We start from the raw sequence: 22,392 nt of genomic DNA on the forward strand, positions 1-22,392 counted from the left end.
TGGTGGAGGGATCAATGACCAGGAGACATAGGTTTAAGGTAAGGGGCAGGAGGTTTAGAGGGGATTTGAGGAAAAAAATTTTCACCCAGAGGGTAGTGGGAGTATGGAACTCACTGCCTGAAAGGGTGGTGGAGGCAGAGACCCCCATAACATTTAAGAAGTATTATGTGCACTTGCGATGCCAATGCATATAAGGCTATGGGCAAGTGCTGGAAAGTGAGATTTTAATATTTAGGTTGTTGTTTTTGACAGAGACGCAATGGGCTGAAGAGTCTTTTCTGTGCTGGGTAGACCTCTATGCATAGACACTCCAGTGAAGTACTAAGGAAGGTACTGCATTGTTAGAATGGCTATTTTTTAGGTGAAACATTATACTATCCTCCCAGCTGCTTACTTGTTCAGTTGGTTGATGGATGTTTCAAGACACTCGGGGCAGAATTTAATGCCCTCCCTTGCTGCATGTTTGGTGGCTGCAAGGCCATTCCTGCCCCACCTGAATTAAGTAAGAAGTCTTACAACACCAGGTTAAAGTCCAACAGGTTTGTTTCAAACACGAGCTTTCGGAGCACGGCTCCTTCTTCACCTGAAGAAGGAGCCGTGCTCCGAAAGCTCGTGTTTGAAACAAACCTGTTGGACTTTAACCTGGTGTTGTAAGACTTCTTACTGTGCTCACCCCAGTCCAACGCCGGCATCTCCACATCATGGCTACCTGAATTAAAGCTGTGACTGAAGGCCCAGGCATGATCTTCATTGCCTGCCGCACCCAATTGGGAAATTAAGGATCTGTTTTGACATTTCGGTGTGAAAGATTGGACCCCTAAATTGAACACCTGTCTTCATTTAACGCTCGTTAGATGAGGGATTTCTGCCTGTAAACTTGTCCAATATCACACCAAACTTTATAACACTGAAATCCCACATTCTAACACACTTTAGTTCAGCATATTCTTAGAAGCTGCACTGATCTTGCAGATCACAGATCATAGAATCCCTACAGAAGGCCATTCAGCCCATCAAGTCTGCATCAACCGTTCAACTGAGGGCCCAGTCCCCTCTATCCCCTTAATCCCATAACATACCCTGCTCAACCTTGGACACTAAGGGGCAATTTAGCACAGCCAATCCACCTAACCTGACATCTTTGGACTGTGGGAGGAAACTGGAGAACCTGGAGGAAACCCACACAGACATGGGGAGAGCATAAAAACTCCACACAGTCAGTGACCCAAGACGGGAATCGAACCCGGGTCCCTGACGCAGTGACGCAGCAGTGCTAACCACTGCGCCACCATGTCGCCCTACCCCCATAATGTTCCCAGAACATAAACATTCCCTTCTTAGTGCTCCTAGGCCTGGGACTGCCCTCAGAGTGTTGATATATCCTAAACTCCTTCTTTATAATACTGCCAGACATCAGGAGCCTAATGATAGTAAATAAGGATTGTTATGATCTCCACAGATAACTTTTAAAAATAGGTGAATTTCCAAAATGGAAATTACCAACGGATAAGATTTCAAGTTTTAAGACTTATAATGTAACAAACTAAAATCAACACAAATCAAACAATACTTAACAAGGTATCAAGATACGTCTTACAACCCTGTTAGCTGTGCACTGCACTTCTGGCAGATGGAAGCATTACAAGATTAAGTCCATTTTTACTCCTTGCTCACCAGCGAGCTCAATTCTCCCTGCTGCATTAGGTTGCAACTTCTAGTATCCTTTGAAAGTTGTTCCACTCAACCTGAATCTCCCAGATCTGACTTATGCCAGCAAGGCCACTTCAGTGATTCCTTGTTCCTAAAGTCTCCAGCTGTCCAGCCTGCTCTGTTCCCTTCCTTGCGAACAGAAAACAAATTCTTACAAACATGTGCTGTTTCTCTGCAATAGTATCTGCCTTTCCTTTCTCTGTCTGTGTCTCACAGAAGCAGCTCTCCGTTTACTCTGAGGTATTGTGGAAAGGTGCAAAAACTGTTGCTTGAAACATAGAATTTACAGTGCAGAATTTACAGTGCAGAAGGAGGCCATTCAGCCCATCGAGTCTGCACCGCCCTTGGAAAGAGCACCCTACTTAAGCCCACACCTCCACCCTATATCCACTAACCCCATCTAACCTTTTTGGACACAAAGGGGCAATTTAGCATAGCTAATCCACCTAACCTGCACATCTTTGGACAGTGGGAGGAAACTAGAGCACCCGGAGAAAACCCATGCAGACACAGGGAGAATGTGAGGAGTTTGCACTGTCACCTGAGGCTGGAATTGAACACGGGTCCCTGAAGCTATGAGGCAGCACTGTTAACCACTGTGCCACTGTGCCGGCTGATTTCAATAGCTTTTTGTTTGAGTTGCAGCCCCCAAGGCAAGCAGACCACATAGACCTGATTCCAAGCAGAGGTGTTTATTATGACCTCACCATCACCCTTTTCAGAACATTCTATTTCATCTTAAAACGATTAGAAAGACAAATATTTGTCACATTGTGGTTGATAAAGCTATTGGCAAATTGCTGACACCCATGAAAGTGGCACCATGGGAGATTTGTGATGTTGTGCACAGCTCAGTCTCATCAGCTATACTTGCTGTTAGGGGACGAGTATAGAACATTTTATTATTGCTTTTCATTAGTTACCATGGTTGCACAGAACATTTGTATTTTCTCTTGTTTTATTTTCCTCTTCAGCATTTCAAGCAGCTGGTCGATAAACTTAATGCCAAAGGAACAGGAGTTGTAAGTAAGGCACTAATCGAAGCCTTCATAATCTTGAACAAGGTTTGCATATTTTTAGCATTCTTATCAAAAATTAACTGGGATTAATGGGGAGGTGTGTTCTGTTGCACTGCTGCATAATGAGTGTTAGAAAGCTTTAAGCTTTGATATATTCTGATGTTGGGAATAATCAGTGATGGCACAAACAATGAAAGCGGACGTTCAATAGGCTCAATGGCTTTCTCATATACCCTGTTTCCTGATGCTTCCCATGATTTATATTTTAAAAACATTGCTGCCCTCATTTCTAATATATCTGTGGGAATTCTGCATAAAAGGCCAATAATGATGCTTCTTTGTATGGTCACAGGCACAATTTTAACAGACAAGGAAAATCAAGAGTTTAAGACTAGTGCTTATTCTCATATTATACACATTTAAATCAGCATGAGGGGTATGTTCAGGAAATTGTGGACCTTTGTGCCATTGCATGCAAAGTCTGGAGCAAAGGCCAGGCCCACCAACAGAGTTCATCTTAACTCTTAATAACTGGTTACAAGCTGACTATATCAGATTAGAATCTGACTACACTTTATTGCATTGTATGTTCTGTGCTTTTGCTACATTTTTAAAATTTCTTTGAATGTTTTGAACTTACTTACTTCTGTTTAATTTGGATTGAGAAGCCATTTCTTTGGGAACTTCACTTCCCGACTCTAAAATATCCAGTCATCCAGGCAATTTGACCCATACACGGGTGTTTCTTTGAAAAGTCCATTAAGTCTTCCCAAAATGGAGGATCTGAAGGAAATGTTCAGCAGAAACTGAGGGAGAAATTGAATAATGGACACCAGAAGTAGCCTTGAGCAGCAACATATTCACAACTGGAATCCAAAATTAACACGCATCCACTAAATATAAAAAAAAACAAAACCTCATGCAGAAATGCTTGTAGCTTGCACTTCCCATGGTTTGATGGTAACGCATACTATAATGGATCCCCACTACCCGGCGCTACCATGCAGAACGTACTATATTGCTATGACCAGGTTAACAGGGCTAAACGACTTTACTCTTTGCCCCACTCCTGAGTTGGTTATAACAGAGTTTAAATTTAAAAGGGAGGTGACATAGCCAACTTAATTTATATATATTTCATTATGTGTAGCTCGGTGCAAGAAATAAATCAGTTTATATTCCTTCAGTTGACAAGTAAAGAGTTAGTTTTATTGCTAAAACTTGCTCAGTTAAAGAAGCAAAAGTTGGAAATGTATGAATATGCCCCAGTACCCATGAATGCAAAACCAACAAGCACATAATCCCACTGCATGCAAAGAAGTAAAACTCAGCAGAGTATAAAATGAAACGGACTTCCAGTTGCGGCAATGAGTGAGTGAGCCGCACATTCGGGGGCTCTCACTCCCGGTATAGCGGGACTGTAGAGCGGTGAAAGGACGGCTGCGGAGGAGCGGGCAGCGCTGTATGGCACCGCGGGAGAGCAGGAATCAACGGAAACAGGAGAGGAAGGGACAAAGGCAAGGAGTAGGGGAAGCTGACCTGGGACCCAAGATGGCGGACCTGCAGACCTCGGACCCAACAATCCAGCAAGCACTGGAAAACATGCTGCATGTTATTAAAAGCAGCTTTGAGTCGTTGAAGCGGGATAACTTGGACCCACTTCAGAAGGCAGTGGATCAGCTGAACCAGAGGCTGGATGCCCAGGATGAAAAGGTTAAGGAGCTGGGAGAGGCGGTGGAGGATCAGGCGGATGCGCAGACGATTGCGGCGCTAGAAGTCGACGGGTTGAAGGAGAGGCAGAGTAAACTGCTGGACAGAGTAGAGGAGTTGGAAAATAGAGCCCGCAGAGAAATTCTGAGGATCATCGGCCACCCTGAGGGGGCTGAGGGAGCTGAGGCCACAGCTTTTGTGGCGGACCTGTTGATGCAGCTGATGGGGGCTGAAGCCTTTCCGCGACCGCCGGAGCTGGAGGGGGCACACAGAGTGCAGGCGAGACAGGTGCGTCCGGGGGGTCCGATGATGATTAGGTTCCACAGGTTTGTGGAAAAGGAGCGGGTGCTGCGGTGGGCAAAGAGCGCCAAGAGCAGCACGTGGAATAACAGTGTTCTTCGCATATACCAGGACCTAGGCCAGGAGGTGGCTAGGCGGCGAGCAGCCTTTAAACAAGTTAAGGAGGTGTTGTTCAAGAAGCATGTGAAGTTTGGTCTACTCTTCCCGGTCCGTCTTCGGGTTACATAGAACATAGAACATTACATAGAACATTACAGCGCAGTACGGGCCCTTCGGCCCTCGATGTTGCGCCGACCTGTGAAACCATCTGACCTACACTATTCCATTTTCATCCATATGTCTATCCAGTGACCACTTAAATGCCCTTAAAGTTGGCGAGTCTACTACTGTTGCAGGCAGGGCGTTCCACACCCCGACTACTCTCTGAGTAAAGAAACTGCCTCTGATATCTGTCCTATATCTATCACCCCTCAATTTAAAGCTATGTCCCCTCGTGTTGGTCATCACCATCCGAGGAAAGAGACTCTCACTGTCCACCCTATCTAACCCTCTGACTATCTTATATGTCTCTATTAAGTCACCTCTCAGCCTTCTCCTCTCCAACGAAATAGAACATAGAACAGTTACGCATCAGGGTCAACACCACTACTTCTCCAAGCCTGAAGAAGCGATGGACTTTGCGAGGGATCAGGGGCTGGTCCCGAAAAGAGGTCCCACGGACGCAAGCTAGGGTCCGAGAACTACCGTTTGAAGGGACGCCGATTGTGCCTAGACTGTTGGTCAACTGTTTACTGTTTTAAAGGTAGTGGGGGGCCTAAAAGCCATGCAGTCGGGGAGAGCCCCGGGGCCGGATGGATACCCAGTAGAGTTTTACAAGAAGTTCTCGGAGTTAGTGGGACCGGTCTTGACGAGGGTTTTTAACGAGGCAAGGGACAGAGGGACCCTTTCCCGCCGCCGATGTCGCAAGCCACCATCTCGCTGATACTGAAGCGGGACAAGGACCCAGAATCCTGCGGGTCATACAGGCCAATCTCCCTGATCAATGTGGTGCCAAGCTCCTGGCAAAGGTCCTGGCGATTAGAATTGAGGACTGTGTACCGGAGGTGATTGGGGACGATCAGACAGGGTTCGTGAAAGGCAGGCAGCCAACTAGAGAAGATTACTTAATGTGATCATGATGCCCCCGACGGGCAAGGAGGTGGAGGTAGTGGTGGCAATGGACGCTGAGAAGGCCTTCGATCGGGTGGAGTGGGGCTATCTGTGGGAGGTGCTCGGACGGTTTGGGTTCGGGAGGGACTGGTGAATTGGGTCAGACTACTGTACCAGGCCCCAAAAGCTAGCATTAGGACGAACAGGGTAGTGTCAGATTATTTCAGACTACATCGCGGGACCAGACACTCTCCCCGTTGCTGTTTGGGCTGGCCATAGAGCCATTGGCGATTGCGTTGAGAGCTGCAAAGGGATGGAAGGGAAAGACCAGGGGCGGGGTGGAACATAGGGTCTCTCTCAGGAGGGTCTGCTCCTGTACGTGTCGGACCCACTGGCCGGGATGGAAAATATACTGGAAACACTGGGGAAGTTCGGCCGGTTTTCAGGGTACAAATTAAATATGGCCAAGAGTGAGATGTTTGTGTTGTAGGCAAGGGGCCAGGAGAATAGACTGAAGGGGCTGCCATTTAGGCTGGTTGAGGAAAGCTTCCGGTACTTGGGAATACAGGTGGCATGAGACTGGGGCAGGATGCACAAGTTAAATTTGACCAGGGTGGTGGAACAAATGAAGAGGGAGTTTCAGAGATGGAATGCACTCCCGCTGTCACTAGCAGGGAGGGTGCAAACTGTGAAGATGACAATCCTCCCTAGATTCCTGTTCATCTTCCAGTGCCTCCTGATCTTTATCCCACAGTCCTTCTTCAAAAGGACTGGCAAAATGATCATGAGCTCTTTGTCTGGGCGGGAAAATCCCCGTGGGTGAAGAAGGCGGTGCTTGAGAGGAGCCGCAGCGAGGGAGGGCTGGCATTGCCGGGTCTGATTAACTACTGGGTGGCTAACATAGCCATGATAAGGAAGTGGATGGTGGGTACGGGGCCTATCAGGGAGCGGGTGGAGGCGGCTTCGTGCAGGGGCACCAGTTTGGCAGCCCTGGTCACAGCTCCCCTACCGCTGTTGCCTGCCAGGTACTCCACCAGCCCGGTAGTGGGGGCAGCCCTGCGGATATGGGGCCAGTGGAGGAGGCATGTAGGGGAGGTGGTTGCATCTGTCTGGGCTCCAATATGTGAGAACCATTGATTTGTCTCCGGGAACATGGATGGGGGTTTCGAACATGGCGGCGGGCGGGGGTGAGGAGGGTGGGCGATATGTTCCTGGAGGGGAGCTTTGCGAGTTTGAGGGGCTTGGAGGAGAAATTTGGGCTGGTAAGGGGAAATAACTTTAGGTACTTACAGATGCGGGACTTTGTCCGCAGACAGGTCCCATCCTTCCCACGCCTCCCGCCAATAGGGATCCAAGACAGTATAGTCTCTAGAGGAGAAGGAGGAGAGGGTAGAGTCTCAGATATTTATAAGGTGCTCATGAAGGGGGAAGAGTCCCAGACGGAGGAACTGAAACTCAAATGGGAGGAGGAGCTTGGTGGGGAGATGGAGGACGGGCTGTGGGCAGAAGCCCTGAGTAGGGTAAACTCAACCGCAACATGTGCCAGGCTCGGCCTGATTCAATTTAAGGTCGTTCACAGGGCCCACATGACGGTAGCTCGGATGAGCAAATTCTTTGGGGTAGAGGATAAGTGCGCTAGATGGGGGGAGGACCAGCGAACCACGTACACATGTTTTGGCCATGCCCTAATCTTAGGGGGTACTGGGAAGGATTTGCGGGGATCATGTCCCGGGTGCTAAAAACAAGGGTGGTGATGGGTCCAGGGGTCGCAATTTTTGGGGTTTCGGAAGACCCGGGAGTCCAGGGAGAGAAAGAGGCCGATGTTCTGGCCTTTGCTTCCCTGATAGCCCGGCGACGAATACTGCTGGCATGGAGGGACTCAAAACCCCCGAAGACCGAGCTATGGCTTTCGGACATGTCAAGGTTTCTGGATATGGAAAAAATTAAGTTCGCCTTGAGGGGATCTGTACTGGGGTTCGCCCGAAGGTGACAACCATTCAGTGACTTCCTCGCGGGAGAGTGAGCGTCAGCGGGTGGGGGGGGGGGGATTAGAGTAGAGTAGGAGGGATAAATAGGCGGGTAGTGTCGATGGGAGAGGAGTGGGCTTGTGCAGTATGGTTCGATTAAAGTATTGATTTTATGTTGATGTTTGCATATTTTTGCCTATTTTGTTTTTTTTCGTTGCCGAAAAATACCTCAATAAAATTGTTTGATAAAACAAAAAGAGTATAAAATGAAAAGAAACTTGGCCAGTAACAAGTAGAGTCAGAAAAAAAAAATCACTGGTTATCGAGAGGTTTATTGGCAGTTGAAGGTTCCCAGTCCGCAGTAGCAGCTGCTTCTTGGAGTTTCTCACTGGAGATGGTGAACGTTTGGTTTGCAGCAAATAGATCTTTTGGTGGGTATTTCAAATCACAAACTCTGCTTTGATGAGAGAGGTCTCAAAAGAAAGAGTTGGGGGAAGGTTGTTTCCCCTATGGCAGTCTCTCGCTGACTCTACAAAACTCGAGTGAGCACAATCGAATGGTCTCATTGCACCCGACTCGGAGACGCGACAAAGCTGTTAAATCTCGCGAGAGGCAGCGTTCAGAACGCCCTGCGAGACCTAACGAGTTCTCGCGAGACGTCGCAATCTGGATCTGTCTGGCCAATATCCAGATGAACATATTTAAGTGAACCATTATGCTCATTTAATTATGTCGGCGCCTGATTCTCCCGAGACCCGAGAAGGAAGTCGGCACATGGGAGATCTCGTCATGGTGCCGATTAACACTGGTCCACACAAACGGGGGGGGTCTCCCAGGCCATCAGAGGCACCTGGGTGGTCGGGCTCTGGGCAGGGTGGTACCCTTGCACTTCCACTGCCAGGATGCCCGGGTGGCACTTCTAGGCTGGCAGTGCCAGGGTGCAAGGTAGCCTGTGCCAGGAATCTGGCCCGGGGTACCCTTCCTTAAGAGATGGGGTGAGCGGGGGCTTGACCCCCCAAGAGGTATGTTAGGGCCTTGGGGGGATCTGGAGGCCATGGTGGGGTGTCCGAAGGATGTTGAGAGATCAGGCCGGCATTTAAAAATGTGGCCTAGGCGGGACGTTCCTGAATGAGGCCAGAAAAAAATAACAAGAGTCCCGTTTGATACTGCCGTTCTTGGAGCTGTAGGCGTCAAGAAAGACCCCGCTATACACGCCCAAAACAGGACTCTGTATGTTAGATCACGCCCAGTATCGTTTCACCCAAAAGCTGGGTCACGTGATCTCACTGTGAGCGCTCCATAGACTCAGCCTCTTCATAAAAGCACCTTTTGTCCTTCACAAATACAACATGGAAGCTGCTGTAAGCCAGCGTTTTTAAAATTATTTCACAAATGTGGGTAGCACTGGCTAGGCCAGCATTTGTTGACCATTTCCTTTGAGAAGGTGGCGAGTTGAACTTCTGCAGTCCACGTGGTGTAGGTACATCCACAATGCTGTTGGGAAGGGAGTTCCTGGATTTTGACCCAGCGACAGTGAAGAAGCCTTTGAGCTGTCCTTTGCTTTGGAAAAGTATTATTTTCGAAAACATTTAATACAAATATATATATCCAGCCGATGACAATATAAATTAATATTTTATAAAACGCATCCTCATAACAATACACTCAATTATTAATTAAATGAAAAAAATGAAAATGAAATGAAAATCGCTTATTGTCACAAGTAGGCTTCAAATGAAGTTACTGTGAAAAGCCCTTAGTCGCCACATTCCGGCGCCTCTTCAGGGAGGCTTGTACGGGAATGAGTACCCTTCAAAGGAAATATAAACACAATTATCCTTTGTAGCCAGATCCACTTGATTGTTTTGTTATTGTGTTTCGTCACACTCTCAATGCTGGGCTGAATTGTTTCCACAAAGGTGGGAAACAGGAGATGACGGTCCGAAACCTGTCTCCAGGGCAAAACTGATGAAAGTTAAGATTTTCTCGGGTGAGCCCTGGCTTCCTGTTCACTTCGAACCTCTGGGCACAGGAATGGAGCTGGATCAGATAATGTGGAACTGATTTTGCCCCCCCCCAAGGAGGCTTCTGGTTATCGAAAAGGAGAAATCTGCAGATTGTGCCAAAGCATTTCACAGCATCAGAGATGTTACAGGAGAACCAAAAGCCTGGCACCCAGGACAAGGCTGAACCTCACTTTATCAATCTCAACCTAGATCTAATGTTGAAGGCCATAAGGGAGAGGAAGGAGGACATCTTCTATGACGGTGACTAGAATAGGTCACCTCGTGGGGCAGCAGGGGTACTGTTTGCCTCACTCCATCTCTAAATACTCCTTGTCGTTAGCTTCTGCTTCTAGATTCGGCCATGCTCCTTTACAAATGAACTCTCTTCTCCAGAGTCTCAGCATCCATAAGATCCACTCCTCTCTGGAGAGCCATATTAGGGAGAGTGCAATAGACCACCATAATCACAGAGACTTTTTCAGGAGATTATCAGACAGTAACACCCATCTGGCCCAGGCACTGGAACAACTTCTTCAGAAGCTGCGTGACCTGCTTGATGGTTGCCCTACTGAGCAGGTGGTGTTGGTTGCATCACCTCTGTACCTCTGTCTGGAGCCTGTAGAAAGGTGAATAGCCACATCTCCAAGGGATAACTCTTTCCCCAGGGATTCACCCACACACTTTGAAGGTTGGAGTGAAGGTCTGAAACAGCCTCGGCTGCTAGCAGGTGAGGGATTCTTGGCAACTGCTAGGAAAGTGAGCATCTCACTAGTCAGTGATGTCCTCTTTGAGCACACACATGGGGCATACACATGGAGGAATCTCTTCTTGTGGCCACAGATTATTTGGATTGAAAGAGTGGAAGCTCCTCATGATGATGAATCTCACTGGTCAGTTCCTGGGTGCTTTGATGGCCACAAGGGTGCATTCGTTGCTGCCTTGAAACTGGGGAATCCAGCGATGGCAGGGAAATCCTTTGCCCTCTGTCATGAAATAAATTTACTGTTCAGCTCTGGCAAAGAGGACATCACTGACTAGTGAGATGTCGTGTGCAACCATTTTAGATGCCACTAAGATCCACAACTCATCCTTGGAAGGAGCCAGGAGGTATGAAGTTCAAAGTCCCGATGATTTTGATGGCCACATGCAGGATGTGGCAAACAGTGTAAGGTGCAAAGTCTTCGGTGACATGGTCATTTACTTCTGTGGCCATTTGCCTGGGGAGTTTCAATCTGCTGCATCACTGCATCTAGTCATCTCCAGGTTGCTCCATCTTTGTCAATAGGTTTTGAGGGTATGATATTACGATCCCCGAACAGACCCCAACAGTGACTAGGATACTGGACTGAAATCCCAATATTTTAGTATATTTTAAAAGACTGGTCAGAAAGAATAATTCGCTCCAGGATTGATTGTATGAAGAAACAGGGATTTGGTATTTTTAAAACAAAACTTGATTATGAATATAATATTAAACTCTTTCAGGCTGAAAGCACATTAACTCCCCAGGGATTTTCCCCACACAAACCACAGTGCATTAGCCCAGACTGAAAAATACATTCCTCTGGTCAATTTCACCTTCTGGCTCCTAAAACATCCCAGCACCTGCAAAACAGGATTCTTTTTTCAACAAACATGACTACTGCAGTCAAACACACTATAATCCCAAGCTTTTAACTCTTAAAATGCCCCAATATTTAGAATCCAATTTCCTAAAATCGCAATGGTTGTGCCGCTACCCCCACTTATCTCATAATGCTCATGGTTCCCCTTTCACGTGAAGGGTGTTTCCCTTCTTTGGCACTGGGACCAAAATTTGACAGTTAAATCCCCTAATGTCAGATACAGACTTCCTTTTGGTGAGGTGGCCATCCGATTGTGATTGGCTGTCTTGTATCTACTCTTCTGCCCCTGCGATGCCAGGGAGGGTGACCGATATGTTGGTCCAACATCGACTGCAACTGGATGCAGTAAAACGAGAAACAGGTTTCCAACACAGGAGATGGTCCGACATTGTTTTATTGAACCTGTTGATTGCTGTACATAATCTGCTGTGGGTTGACACTCTATTAACCTAACTGATAACCTCCTACTGGCTTGACCAGACTCGCTCTCTATCACATGGTGATGATGTTCATTGGCCTGTGCACGGTGACTATCTCAAGAGCCGTGTCCTGTGAGAGAGAGAGCCTTAATGCCCTGTGGGCTTTATAGTGGTGGTGGCCTGTCCAGTTGTTCTGTGTCATGTGTGTTCATTGGTCATCCTGTGTGTCAATCACTGCCTGTCTGCATCTCATGATACACATGAGTGGATGTTATGATATCTCCCCATTTTAAAGTAAATTTGGGAATGTGGCTGTATATGCATGCATAACTATGTACAAGTGGGGAATGAATGAACATATGTACATGGGAAGGTGTCTGTCGTGCAGATACAGAGCAAACTGAACAACATTTACAAGATTTAAGTCTATAGATTCAGTCTTTGAGGTGGCCGACGAATTCCCTGTCCTATTTAACATAGCTGGTGCCAGGATCGGCATCCTGATACTGACACACCGACTGCAAACGGGGAGTAATCCACTCACCAGACTCTTCCACACATATCAAAGAGCCGCTTTCTAATGGTTGTACTATGGTAGAACCTCCACTCATGTCCCTTATGCCACCCTTTTACATCTGCCCTTAGGTAGACATGTTCAGCATTAACATGCCATTTTCTTTCAGCAGAACATTTGAGAAATCTTGTGTGATACAATGCTGACGCTATGATGTCTCCTACTTCTATGCTGCACAATCAACTGGAACACTTACTTTGTTACATTTGCAGAATTAATTTACACATTGCAATTATTCTGAAATTATTTATGATTTTATGGAAACATAATTTATACTTACTTTATGTACCCAGTGTTGTTTTCTGCTCTTTGAATATCTCTGTTTTATTCTTGCTCCGCCTACTGATATTTATATTCCTTCTGTTAGTTTAATGAGACAGGACAAGGCAGCCTGTGTAACCAAGCCATCATGCTGATCACAGATGGTGCAGTTGAGGAGTATGAATCAGTATTTGAGCAATACAATTGGCCTGACTGCAAGGTATGTGCATAAACAATTTGAATGACATTATGCTGTATTAATTTAAGGACAAACATGATCAGACAAATACAGAAGCCTCTCATGTATACCAACATAGAGCTGGTGAAGATGCAGAATGGTTAATTCCCCTCCAATGGTGGAGATGAGAGAAATTGCTTTTATTGTTGTGATTGCCCATGTGCTTTGGGAGAAACCCTATATTTTATTTTGGTGATGGCCTATTTAAGATCTAGTTTTCTCAAGGTGTTGATTTCTGATAAAGAACATCATTTTCAGTGAATGGTCACGTGATCAAGTTACCCAGCAAATAATCAGTTAGAAAAAGGGTCAACAAGAAGTTAATTATAAGAGTGAGTATATTGTAGGCATGGTTCTGTTTTAGGTATGTTTTCTGAGCAATCTTTGTGGCTTCATTCTTTTTGTAAATATCTGGGGGGGCGATTCTCCAATATGAAGCCCAAGTGTTCGTGCCGTCGTCCAAAATGTTAGGTTGAGTTACAGCGTTACAGGGATAGGGTGGAGGCGTGGGCTTAATAAGGTGGTCTTTCCAATGGCCGGTGCAAACTCGATGGGCCTCCTTCTGCACTGTTGGGATTGTGTGATGATTCTCTGATAATCTATGAATTCATGATCCTGTTGCTGGCCCATATGATTTAAGTGGAAACCTGGAACACGTTTGTTTATTTTACAATCCAAAACCCAGGGGGGAAATTCTCCGAGCGCCGGGCCGGAGAATCGGCGCAACCGCGCCACGACGCCCCAACACCGGCGCGCGATTCTTCGAGGTGCAGGGAATCAGCGCCATTTGCGCCGACGCGTTTGGCCGCGCCAACCTGGCATGCATGGGGGACTTCTTTAGCGCGCCGGCCCCGACTCAGCATGGTGTCTGTGTTCAGGGGCTGGCTGCGCCAGAAAGTAGGCCCGGGAGGGTAGAGGCCGGACCGCCGATCGGTGGGCTCCGATCGCGGGCCAGACCCCATTGTAGGGGTCTGGCCCGCTGATTCCAGCGGCTAGCGCCGCACCAAACGCGCCAGCGCAAATGGCGGCAATTCTCCGCACCTTGGAGAATCGCACGCCAGCGTCGGGGCGTCGTGGCGCGGTTGCGGCGATTCTCCGGCCTGGCGCGGGGCATGGAGAATCCCCCCCACCCCGGGTTTTGGATTGTAATATAAACAAACGTGTTACAGGTTTCCACTTATATCATATGGGCCAGCAACAGTGCAGAAGGAATCCCATCGAGTCTGCACCGGCCCTTGGAAAGACCACCTTACATAAGCCCACGCCTCCACCCTATCCCTGTAACCCTGTAACTCAACCTAACATTTCGGACACTTAAGGGGCAATTTAGCCTGGCATATCCACCTAACCTAACCCGCAGACTGTGGGACGAAACCAAGGCAACCGGAGGAAACCCACGCAGACACAGGGAGAAAGTGAAAACTCCACACAGATTATGATGGAGGTAGAGGGACTTTGGCCAAGGTTAGGTATTAGCAGTTCAGGGTGAATGTTACGACATTTAATGAACAGCAGGATGTCTGTGTCAGCTGTTAACTTTTTGGGGGCAAGAATATTTGTCCTTGAGTGATGAGTTACAAATAACTAAGGTAAGCAACAGAATTGGGCCGGCACAGTGGTTAGCACTGCTGCCTCACAGTGCCAGGCACCCAGGTTCAATTCCAGCCTTGGATGACTGTCTGTGTGGAGTTTGCACGTTCTCCCCATGTCTGCATGGGTTTCCTCTGGGTGCTCCCGTTTCCTCCCACAGTCCAAAGGTGCGTAGATTAGGTGGATTGGCCATGCTAAATTACCCTTAGTGTCCCTTCGGTTAGGTGGGTTACAGGGATCGGGCAGAGAAGAGAGCCTAGGTAGGGTGCTCTTTCAGAGGGTCAGTGCAAGCTCGATGGGCTGAATAGCTGAATGCACTGTAGGGATTCTATGATTCTAAATTGAAGTTAGAGCCGAAAACAGGGGGAAAAAAAGCAGAGATATTTGATGCAATAAATAGTGCAGTCTTCAGAATTGAAAGTAGAAAGGCTGGCCCAGGTGCAACACAGATTGAGATTCAGTTGCAAATGAAGCAGCATGCATTAGAAAAAGATGGAGCAAAGGCAGCAAGGGAGTAAAGAGACAGAGGGCAGAATTCTCCCATCCCGCCCGTGGATGATTTCATGGCAGCTGGGAGCGGAGAATCCTGGGGGGGAAAAAGTCAGACAGTCTGCGTAAAAATAGTTTGGGATTCCCCTGATGTCGGTTAATGGTGGTGGGATATCCCGTTGAGTACCATCTTATTAAATTAGTTTCTCGCCGGGATCAAGTACCTCCATCCAATCTTGTGTCACATCAGTGGGAAATTGCATTTGAAAAAGGGTGGCATGCACACTTCAGACCTCACTTCGCTCAAGATGTCGAGGTGAGTGCAACACTGATAGTCTAACTTCCATAAGCCACACTGCTGCCAGTGCTTGCCTCCATAGTCACAAGGACACTACTGTGCAACAGTGCTCAGGCAGGGTTCAACTCTGACCAGTATTTGGGTGTCACCATTTTCCAAAAGGGTACCACAGGCCTGGACATTCAGAAACCAGCATATTAACGAGGGTAGGGGTGGATAGGGCTTTGTTGGAGGATGTGTTATAGGTTATGGAAGGGATATGGGGGAGAAGGGGGCATGATGCAAGGCAGAGGGGCAGGAAGATTTTGCAAGGTAGTGGAAGAGAGGGGGAATGATGGGAGGCAAGGGGTAGACCAAGGGTGGGAGGCTGGAGCCTGACAAGGGTGACAAAAATGCAAACAGACAAGGGACTGGAAGGGGTAACCAGTATGAATAGGTTGGGATGCATGCAGATCCTCAAACGGAAAATGAGGGGGGTGTTGTTAGTGTTCCACAAGACGGATGGGTCACACACAGACTCCGAAGTGCAGTGGATGGGGTCACAGGCAAAGAGAGTTCATAACGTCAGCACACCCTCAGAATGTCCTGAGAGGTGCCCCGGGGTGTCAGGCTATTGTTCATCCTCCCTGTGACTGTCTGAGGGCCCTGGCATGACTCATTGAGGAGGTGGTGTATCTGGAGGAAGATCAAAGTGTCTCGTTCCGCCTATCTTAATAGTGTCCACCAGAGTGCATGGACATGATATCTAAAAATCTGGCAAGACCTGGTCGCAGCGCGCATGCGTAGACCCGCATCACCCATTTGAGGCAGGTATCGGCAGCTGGAGCGGCATAGGTCGCTCTGGTGCCATGCTGGCCTCCTGTAGGGCTCAGAATAGCTGATCCTGGCGGCCTGTTGACGCCGTTGCGTTTACGACGGTGTCAACACTTAGCCTCAGGATCAGAGAATTCCGCCCTCGGTTCCCGACCACTGAGACCACATGTCCCCGTGCAGTTGTCAACTCGGCCCATCGGAGATGAAGCATCGGGGAGGGCCTTCAGGTGACATCCTGAGGCCGTCTCAACGGCGTGCGGTGCGCACCGCGATGATGCCGTTTTGGAAAGGGCGGAACATGCGCAAGCTGCGTAAAATGGGCGCTGCGCCTGATTCGGTCGTAAAAATGGATTCTCCACCCGATCGCCGATTACGAACCCAACGTCAGCAACCCCATATTCTTCCGCTGAGCTGAATTGCACCAGTTTTACGATACCCTTGCGGTCATAAAGCGGGATGCAATTCAGTGTTCCATGCCATGCAAATTTATGCATGGTGTGGAATACAAGGTATTCCCAGGGAATCCCGGTATTGGACTGCCATCCTTAGCAGGTAGCAAGGTCCTGCAGCCAGCCACCCCCCCCCCCCCCCACACTGCAAATTGGTCCTGTCACGTTCCTCCCCCTCCCCAACCATACAGCAGCCCACCACCCCCAGATTGCCTCAGTATCTACCCTACCCACAAGTACTGGGCTGACCTGACCCTTCTGCCCAAGGGATCCCTGTAATGGGGGGGGGCACCCACAGGGATCCCTGTAATCGCTCCCCCTGGGAACCCCCTACCTAAGGAACACTCCACACAGACACCTCTCACCTTCCCCACCCCACACAACTTGAGTGAATGCACTTAGTGTTTACATCTCTTTAATGTGCCCAATGTTTCCAAACATTGGGGTTTCACCCCTTAGGCCATTGAACCGTGAAAGGATATGAATGAATCAAAGTTGTGTATTGTTTTTACAAGCTGTCAATCACAGACCATTACTGGAAAGCTATGAATGGCTTGAAACTAATGGATCCGTGGGAACCAGAGGCAGGCACAGCTGCTCTCCTTTGTGGAATGGATACGTGGAGCTGCAAAGTAAGTATTACAGCTATAATGGTTCCCACTGCTGTCTAGCTTCCAGACAGGGGTCCCTTTTATTGGGGGGGGAACTCGTATGTTAGGAGGTGTCGGTGTGTGGGGTGGGGTCTGTGGAAGGGTTCCTTTAGGCAGCGAGTCCCCTATATACAGGGGCCCCCTTATTACAGGGATTCCTGGGGTGTCCCCCTAATGCAGGGGTCCCTTGCGGGTACCCCATGGTGTCCATTTGCATTTATTGATACCCCCTGCTGGCAAGCATCGTGGCTGTCCTTCATGCCGTCAGTGCAGGGTCGGAGCATCATGTTTGGATCAGCGTCAGGCGCCGATCCCAATTTTCCCTTGATGCCTGATTCTCCTTCCCATCAGGGAACACATTGCGGCCATCCTGGGATGGAGAATCCTGCCCGATGTTCTCCTGTTGCAGAAACGGTGCCAGATTCACCGGTTCCGTGATTGACACTCAGGAGGCTGACAAGCTGCAGCCGCATATGCACACTTCACTCCCCACATACACCATCCCAGCCAACAAAATGGCAGTGAGGAGAGCAGCAGAGGTTTACCAATGCTGAACTGATGACCCTCTTGGACGCAATGGAGGAGAGGAGGATGACCTTGTAACCCGGCCCAGGAAGGAGGCTGCCAGCTGCTGCCGTTCGCCGTGACTGGGCGCACGTGGCAACAGCCGTCAGCGCCGTGGGCAACACTGCCTGGACCGGTCAGCACTGCCATGAAAAACTTCACATCCTCCTCAGGGTGGCCAGGGTGTGTAGGCACATTGTGGCCCTGACAGTAACCCCCATAACCTGACATCCCCCGCACCCAGAAGGTGGCCGAATCCCCACCCTGCACCACATGCGGGCATGCATAAAAGCCGCCATAGCTGGGTGCCCTGGCCACTGAGACCACCAGCTACCCACCCCCTGGGCTGCATGTGTTTGACGATCGAACACTGTCATTCTCTGTATCCAACCGCCCCCCCCCCCCCCTCCCCCACTCCCCCCACCCACTCCCCGACGGGAAGGCCGCATATAACTGCTGGGAGCAGGAGGGGGACCGCCGGACCTGCGACCACTCATCATGGCAGAGCAGACGGCCCTGGACGTGGTCGGCGCACCGGAGGAAAGGGAAGTCACCGAGGTGGTGATCGGCAGCGGGCGAGGAAGTGAGACCCGCTGAGTTGCGGTTCCTCGTGGCAGGTGTGTCAACCCCCAACTCCACCCCCACAACACCTTACTCCCGTACCACCCTCACCCCCTGCTGCAGTAGAATCACTCTTGGTCTGCGTTGGCACTAAAACCACTCACCCTTGCCATGCAGATTTATGTCCTGGGATTCCGTTCCAAATCCTGCTATCAGGCCGCCATTTAGAGTGGGCGGCCTGACACCGAGGTCCGGCAGCTGGGCTCGTCTCACCCCTCAAAGCAGTTCCTGCCAGCCCGCTGATAAGTAAGGGCATCCTATACCATCCACCACCCCCCACCAGAGGAATTGCTGGCTTCCCCTCTACAGCCTGCACTCATGAGGGTGACCAGACCCTCTTCCCCCCCCCTCCCCCACAGACCTTTCCGTTAGACCCCTCCAGATCAGAAGCCTCGCAGATCAGGGGATTTCAGGGATTTGAAAACCTTGTGATGTGTTTTAGCTTTCTATGAACTAACAGCTGCTGCTTTCTACACTTCTGTCTGAGGCAGCAGGTGTTGGACGATCGAACACTGTCATTCTCTGTATCCAACCCCCCCCCCCCCCCCCAGGTGAGTGAAAAAGCAATGATTATTCACTGTTTCTGCCTGAGCTGCCCTTGAGCTTCCAGACAGGGGGGACTGATTGGGGGGTTCTTTAAATGGAGGAGTCTGATATATGGGGGTATCTGATATGGGGACATCTCTGATATATGGGGCCCTTATGGGGGGGGGTTCTGATGGTGTGATCTAATGAAGGGGGCTTGGGTGGGCAGGATTTGCAATGTTTTTTTTACATCTCTTTATTCGCCACATTTTCATTATTTTCATCACACAAACAAAAGAAAAACAAAGAAGCAACAGCAAAACAACCCCACCAATATACAGCCTGAAATATTGACTCACAAATTCCCAAAATAAGTTTAAAAAACAGAACACGCCAAAAACCCCTCCCCGCCACTTAGTGTTCAATGGCAACATCTTCCCGACAGTGCATGATAAACAAACCCCAGAAATTGTAGAAACCCTCCTTCGCCCCCTTAGCTCAAACTTCACCTTCTCCAGAGTGAAGATTTTCAGCAGGTCCTCCTGCCATGCCAAGGCACAGGGCGGAGAAGCTCCACCCCAACAGGACCCCCTTTCGAGCGATCAGCCAGGTGAAGACAAAAAAGTCTACCCCCGCGCGCGCCTGCAACTCATGCCGGTCAGACACCCCAACAATGGCCTCCAGGGGACCTGGCTCCAAGTCCACATGCAACCCCCGCGAGATGATATTAAAGACCTCCCTCCAATACCTTTCCTGCTTCGGGCAGGACCAAAACATATGTACATGGTTTGCAGAGCCCCTCCCACACTGCTTACAGGCATCCTCCACCCCCACCAAGAGCCGGCTCATCCTCGCTTTTGTGAGGTGCGCCCTATACACAGCCTTCAATTGTATCAGCCCCAGCGTCTCTTATGAGGTTGAGGCATTCACGCTTCGCACCACCTCGCACCATTTTCCTCACATGGACACCCTATCCTCCAAAACCTTCCCATAGATCACCAACCCCACCCACCTCTCCAACACCCTACCGTCTCCAAAAGAGAGAGGGCCAACGTTTTCGGGAAGGTTGGGAACTCCTTTCTCGCAAAATCTCGGACTTGAAGGTACCTGATCCCTTCCTCTTGCATAAACCCGTACTTCTCCCCCAACCCCTCCAGCCTCGCAATCGTACCCCCAGGTAATCTTCCCCCCACGACCCAAACCCGCACCTTCTCAGCTTCCGCCATCCAGTAATAATATAATAAATCTGGACTGCCCAGCCCCCACCTCCTGTCGCCCTCTCTGCAGGACCACCTTCCTAACCCTGGCTACTTTACACGCCCCCCCCCCCACCCTCACCAAATAAACGAGGTGACCACCTTGTCCTCATCCTTAAAATACGACTTAGGTACTGAAACAAAAACAAAAATCGCGGTAGCACTTAATATTAACTGCCCTCACCCGGCCCGCCAACGACAGAGAGATGTTGCACCACCTTGTCAAGTCGGCCTTCACCCTCCCCGCCAAACATGTAAAATTATACCTACGGGGACCTCCCAGTCACGTGCCATCTGCACCCCCTGAGGCCTGAAGTGGATTGCCGCCCTACAAAATGGCAGCCCCCCCCCCCATTCACGCCCCCAATCCTGGCTGGGACACCATAAAATACTCACTCTTCTCTAGGTTTGGAGAAGCCCCATTATATTCCCCACTGACATACTCGGCTCTGAGATATACAGCAGTAAATCATCCACATACAAGGATACTATGTTCCATCTCCCCTCTCACTATCCCCTTCCACAACCCCAAACTCCTTAGAGCGATGGCCAGTGGTTCTCTCAATACAGCGGAGGGGGGGGGGGGGAACATAGGATACCCCTGCCTAGTATCCCGATGCAGAGCAATGTACCCAAACTCATGTTGTTCGTGCGAACACTCACCATCGGCTCCCTATAGATCAGCCGTACCCACGCCGTAAGCCTCGGCCCAATTCCAAAACTATCTAGAACCGCCATCAAATACCCCATTCTACCCAGTCGAACGCGTTCTCTGCATCTAGTGTCACCACCACCTCCATCTCCTTCCCTTTGGTCGGGGTCATGATCACATTTCACAACCTTCTAACATTCGAGAAGAGCTGCCTGCCCTTCACATACCCCGTCTGATCCTCTCCTATCACCTTCGGGAGGCAAACCTCCAAAATTGCCGCCAGCACCTTCGCCAATATCTTGGCATCCACAGTTAATCAGGATATTGGCCTACACCACCCACAATCCATCGTGTCCTTGAAGATTTGCATTGTGTGGGGAGGGGGCCCTCCGATGGACTTTGGGGGTACCAACGTTTAATTCTTACCCCCTTGACCCACCACGAGGTTCACCCCATCAGGGCCATGCTTAAAAGTACTTGTATCAATTCATGCCCGCATCACATGCCGGTATGTGGTGCAGTGGTTAGCACTGCGACTGCGGTGCTGAGGATCCGGGTTTGAATCCCGGCCCAAGGTCACTGTCTGTGTGCAGTTTGCACATTCTCCCCATGCCTGCGTGAGCTTCACTCCCACAACCCAAAGATGTGCAGGTTAGGTGGATTGGCCACGCTTAATTGGAGAAAAAATAATTGGGTGCTCTAAATTTATAAAGAAAAAAATCTATGCCCGCAAGAATCGTAGCCAAGAGAGCTGGAGCATCACGGAGGCATGGAGAATCAGGGACTGGATTCTCTGGTCGCCAACGTCGAAATCGCGTTCGGTAATCGGCTGGAGAATCCAAGTTCCGGACCGAATCGGGGGGGGCTGTGCCGCTTTTGCGATGCTCCGCCCCCTCCAAACAGGTGTACTCAGAGAGTACGCCGCATGACATATCGACGGCCTCAGAACATTGCGTAAAATGCCACCTTTCCCACGCCAGCCTGGGGACATAGCCTCAAAATCGGTGAATCCTGCCCCAGATATCCAGCCTGTTAATCAGATACAAATGTGTTCAAATGACTCGCTGGTGTGGGTCGTGTAGCTCGCTGCTGCTGTGGGACCGGAATTTCAGAACGGCCGCATCGGGACCTCCACTACTGGCGGCGAGTGGAGTAGAATCCACGCCTGTATTACGCGAAACATAGGTTTTTGTTGATTAATTGATCTATTTGATAGGCTGCTGACATTCCATCGGATTTCAGCTGAGGGAAATGGCTTTTTCTCTTTTTCAGGCTTTTGTTTTCCCTTCCACTGCTGTCCACAGCGTCTTACTAATGCTGAACGATTGATGGTAATACAATATTAACATCTACTGCGAAGCTTGAAGGACTCGGATTAAGATGTTGCTAATTGTGATGTTAGTTTCAGTATGCCAATTTTTAATGTTATTACTGGGCTATTTGGTATTTGGACCTGAGGATGATACTTGTGTTTTATTTTGCTCTCGATGGGGTTTTGGACCAAAGT

General features: G+C 49.2%; 1 protein-coding gene and 1 long non-coding RNA gene across 5 annotated transcripts in view; one reads left to right on the forward strand and one right to left on the reverse strand.

Annotated features, from left to right (window-relative positions):
- Positions 1–12,897, reverse strand: part of LOC119955324 — a 201,871-nt gene extending 188,974 nt beyond the window's left edge. Inside the window, exons 1-2 of the long non-coding RNA XR_005458432.1 lie at positions 12,760–12,897; positions 3,374–3,535 (exon numbers count right to left, since the gene is read on the reverse strand). This is a non-coding gene — a long non-coding RNA (uncharacterized LOC119955324). The remainder of the gene's footprint in view (positions 1–3,373; positions 3,536–12,759) is intronic.
- cacna2d4a (calcium channel, voltage-dependent, alpha 2/delta subunit 4a) overlaps positions 1–22,392 on the forward strand; it is a 591,407-nt gene that overhangs the window by 135,347 nt on the left and 433,668 nt on the right. For 3 of the 4 annotated variants that reach the window (XM_038781413.1, XM_038781415.1, XM_038781414.1), the window contains exons 10-11: positions 2,685–2,774; positions 12,847–12,960. In XM_038781413.1, coding sequence (XP_038637341.1) covers positions 2,685–2,774; positions 12,847–12,960 — 204 coding nt within the window. The remainder of the gene's footprint in view (positions 1–2,684; positions 2,775–12,846; positions 12,961–22,392) is intronic. The other variant, XM_038781416.1, reaches the window with a different exon arrangement.

This window comes from Scyliorhinus canicula, chromosome 20 (genome assembly GCF_902713615.1).
Source record: "Scyliorhinus canicula chromosome 20, sScyCan1.1, whole genome shotgun sequence".
NCBI lineage: Eukaryota > Metazoa > Chordata > Chondrichthyes > Carcharhiniformes > Scyliorhinidae > Scyliorhinus > Scyliorhinus canicula.